Below are 3,702 nucleotides of genomic sequence, written 5' to 3'. Positions count from 1 at the left end.
AACCTTTTAAAGTTTAGCTTAATTTGATTTAGCGCCTATAAAATTTATTCTTCGTTTCTTTTTATATTTGTTATATGGACTTGCACACAGAAACCACTTGGATTTTGAAATCACTTCAAAAGTCCACTAAAAACTTAACGTTGTCTTTCGAAAATAATCTTTAATAATATTAAAAAAAAATTAACTGTGAAAAGCTAGAACTAAATAGGAGGAAGAACTTTTTATATATTTTTTTCAACTACATTTTCAAATTTTATTACGCATGACAAAGGGTTCTAAGTACAATTATTAGAAGACATAACTTTCCTAGGGAATTCAAGGGCTGCTGTTGTTTACCAGCTCCGTGCAATCCTTAGTCCAATGGACAATGGCCAAGCCATGCGTGTTGCTACACCCCCGGGGCAACATCCTACCCAGAAACATTGCCAGCAAGTGCAGTGCACAAGAACACCGAACTGGAGGAAAAGTGTTGTTAAGTAAAGGGCTAGGCTAGTGGGGCGGTCAAGGTGAAGCGGTGGCCAGCTGGTGCAGTTCTGCATTCAGCACTTGCTTAATTAAAAAACTTTCGCTCTAGATTTCATTAGCCCACTTTCAGCCCTAAGACTTGGAGCTGAGCTTCGAGCGGGGCTCCCGGACCGGCCTGAGTGCGGTGTGGGGTCCGATGAGCTGTTTGCTCCGCTTGAGCGTGTACTCCAGCGTCGCCTCGCTCTGGTGCCACTCGTCCGAGGCGAAGAAGACGAAGCCGGCACGCTCCGCCTGGCGGTAGGCCTGCAGCGGTCCCCGGGACCCGAAATCGTAGTGCAGCGGCCGGGGGCGGTCGAATTCGATTGAGCTAAGGATGGGGGAAAATATGCGCCAGATCTCGCACTGCTCGTCGGTGCGCATGAAGAGGGTCTGGTCGCCCTGGATGACGTTGAGCAGGGAGCCGCAATAGCCATCGACGCCCCTGGGTCCACGACGTTCGTCCACACGCAGGTTGATCTCGCTTTCGCGCAGGCAGAGATCCTCGCCGTGCCGCTTTAGGCGCACGCGCATGAAGAGCTCCTCCGTGGGCGAGGATCGCAGGACGAGTTCGTTGCGCGCGTCCGCGCTTTCGCCGTGGAAGACGTCGCAGTCCGCCGGCTTGTACTGGATGCGCACCTCCGACTTGGTGTCGTTCAGGGCCTGGCCGGCCCGCAGGATGAAGGGCACGCCGGTCCAGCGGCGGTTGTTGATGCGCAGCACCACCAGGGCGAAGGTGGGCGTGAAGGAGTCCTTCGGCACGTAGCTGTGCTCCGTGAAGCCGCACTTGGCCGGGTCCGCCTCGCGCCCGTTGTTGCGGTACTGGGCCAGTACCACGTCCGCCATGGTGGGGGTCAGCACCTGGCGCAGGACCTTCAGCCGCTCGGCACGCAGGTCGTCGGCGGTGTTCGCGTACGGCTGGTCCATGGTCAGCATGGCCAGCACCTGCACCATGTGGTTGGTCATCAGGTCGCGGATGATGCCGAAGTGGTTGAAGTAGTCCGCGCGTCCCGCCGACACCGACAGCTCGCTCTTCACCGAGATCATCACCGCCGCCACGTGGCGGTGGTTCAGGGTCTCGCCCCACAGGTGGTTCGAGTAGCGCAGCGCGAAGAAGTTCTGCATCACCTGGCGACTGAGCAGGTGGTCCATCAGGTAGATCTGCGACTCCCGGAAGCTGTTGCACAGCGAGGTCTGGAAGGCGCGGTAGGAGACGTCGTCCCGCCCAAAGGGCTTCTCCACCACGATCCTAGTCCAGCCCGAGGAGGAGGTGCACTTGCGGCTGGCGTTGAGGGTCACTTGGTCGAAGACGACCGGCGGCAGGGCCAGGTAGAAGATGCGGTTCGCCTGCACCTGGCCGTGCTTCGCCTCCTGGCGAGCCATTGCCTCGCCGAGGGCCACATAGTGCTCCGGCCTGTCGTACTCACCCTGCACACAGTGCACGTTCGTCCAGAAGAGGTTGTACTTCTTCGGGTCCCGGCTCTTGTCTAGGTCCATGTAGGGCAGCACCTGCAGCCGCAAGGTCTTCGTCTGCAGGTGACTCCGGCAGAAGGTGAATATCTTGAAGCCCTGCGGCAAACGATGGTCCCGGTAGAGGGCCCAGAGCGCTGGAAACAGCTTCTGCTTGGCCAAAACACCTGAGGCTCCGAAAACGACGAAGGAGTAGGCCATCTCGTTGTGAGGATCGATGGGAAGCATTGTGCAGAATTTAATTAAAATTTAATTTTGAGAAACCAAATGAAGAAGTTTTAGTTACAAATTTAGCCAAAAGTATTTTTAGTTAAAATTTTAAGTAGAGGAATGAGAGATATTGCCAGGAAGTACAGACTGCTGGTATCAATTTACAACAGATACTGCACACACAAGTTTTTAGGCAAACAAATTAGTGCACAAAACTATTTCTGTGTTAGGTAATATTATCAATCTTTCGCGGCTGGTAAAGTATATTCCATTATGTGTTAAGATTACAATTACACAATAAAATGATAAGAATTTAGTGTCCAGCCCGCCTCTCGATTCTAAAATTCGAATGCCCACACTTGTTTGAGTTTTTACAATCTTAAATTTTATCAATCAACTTCTTCATTCATTAATAAATATGTTGAATCCAACTGACTATAATATCATTTACTTCGTTGAACTTCAAAATGTTTTGATTTAATTGAAGCAATTTTTTTAAGCTACAGTGGAACCGATTGATCATAAAAAAAAACCTTTACCTCTTTAGAAGTAAAAAAAAGTCGTGGCAATCACTCTTTTAATATACAAAATTTCTGATATCAAATTTGGTGACGAAAATTTTATTATTCACCTTTGTCCCAGGGTCGAATTTTGGTTTTTAATGCTGAATAACTCATAACGTGCATATTTTAGATATAAATGTCTTTTATATCGAGCCTAAAAAGAATTAGCCAATCGCGTTTTCGAAAATCGCCAAAACGTAAACACAGAAACTAAATTTTAGCTACAATTCCCTAATTATTGTATTATACTTCGAAAAATAATGTTAGTTAAATGTAAACAGCCCTGCAAAACAGCTTTTAAAATCGTGGGATTGATTTGGTGCATACAAACCAACATTTTTTTTCATTTTTATTATCACAAAAAAATGATTTTTTGAATAACTTTTGAACGGATCTTCAGAATTATAGCAAGTTGGGTGGCATTTGACGCGTATTGTCAACAAGATTGCCACCAGCCAATATTACCCCACCGGCCTCAACAGCTCCCTTTTTTTTTACTTACACCGATACTTTATCCAAATCAATATATTTTCTTAAAGCCTTGGTATGTAAACTTCTATGTTAAAACTATACATTCGAGATTTATAATAGTTCCCTTTTTACACTCTTAAAGTGCCTGTTGTCACCACGATTACTGCCGTTCACAGTGATAAATGCGTATTAAGAGAATTGTAATTGTTATGGAAACGCTTAATTTACATATTACTATATAACAATAGCTTACTTATTGAGTAAAAAGGTAAATTGTTTATGCTGAAAAGTATGTAATAGGGAGAAGGAAGCCCTCGACCCTATAAAGAATATATATTCTTGACGAGGATCATTAACCCAGTCGATATGACTATGTCCCTCCGTCTACCCGTAGCTCTGTACGTATTAAAGTCGAGATCTCGACATTCACACCAGTCGGCATATGTATTTTCGCAAAACCTTTTTCTTCATTGATTGTGTATGTGTG

General features: G+C 46.7%; 1 protein-coding gene across 1 annotated transcript; it reads right to left on the bottom strand.

Annotated features, from left to right (window-relative positions):
* Positions 1 to 254: 254 nt before the first annotated feature.
* LOC128259659 (glucose-6-phosphate 1-dehydrogenase) lies at positions 255 to 2,328 on the bottom strand. Its single transcript, XM_052992183.1, has one exon. It carries the CDS (start codon positions 2,197 to 2,199, stop codon positions 598 to 600), a length of 1,602 nt encoding a protein of 533 aa, XP_052848143.1. The 5' UTR covers positions 2,200 to 2,328; the 3' UTR covers positions 255 to 597.
* Between the last annotated feature and the right edge of the window lie 1,374 nt (positions 2,329 to 3,702).

The sequence above is a fragment of the Drosophila gunungcola genome, assembly GCF_025200985.1.
Source record: "Drosophila gunungcola strain Sukarami chromosome 3L unlocalized genomic scaffold, Dgunungcola_SK_2 000009F, whole genome shotgun sequence".
Taxonomy (NCBI): Eukaryota; Metazoa; Arthropoda; class Insecta; order Diptera; family Drosophilidae; genus Drosophila; species Drosophila gunungcola.
This window is presented reverse-complemented; position numbering and strand designations above follow the sequence as displayed.

What these genes read in the sequence shown, in the direction of transcription:
- LOC128259659 (XM_052992183.1), bottom strand. Translation starts at nt 2,199, where the DNA reads ATGCTTCCCATCGATCCTCACAACGAGATGGCCTACTCCTTCGTCGTT.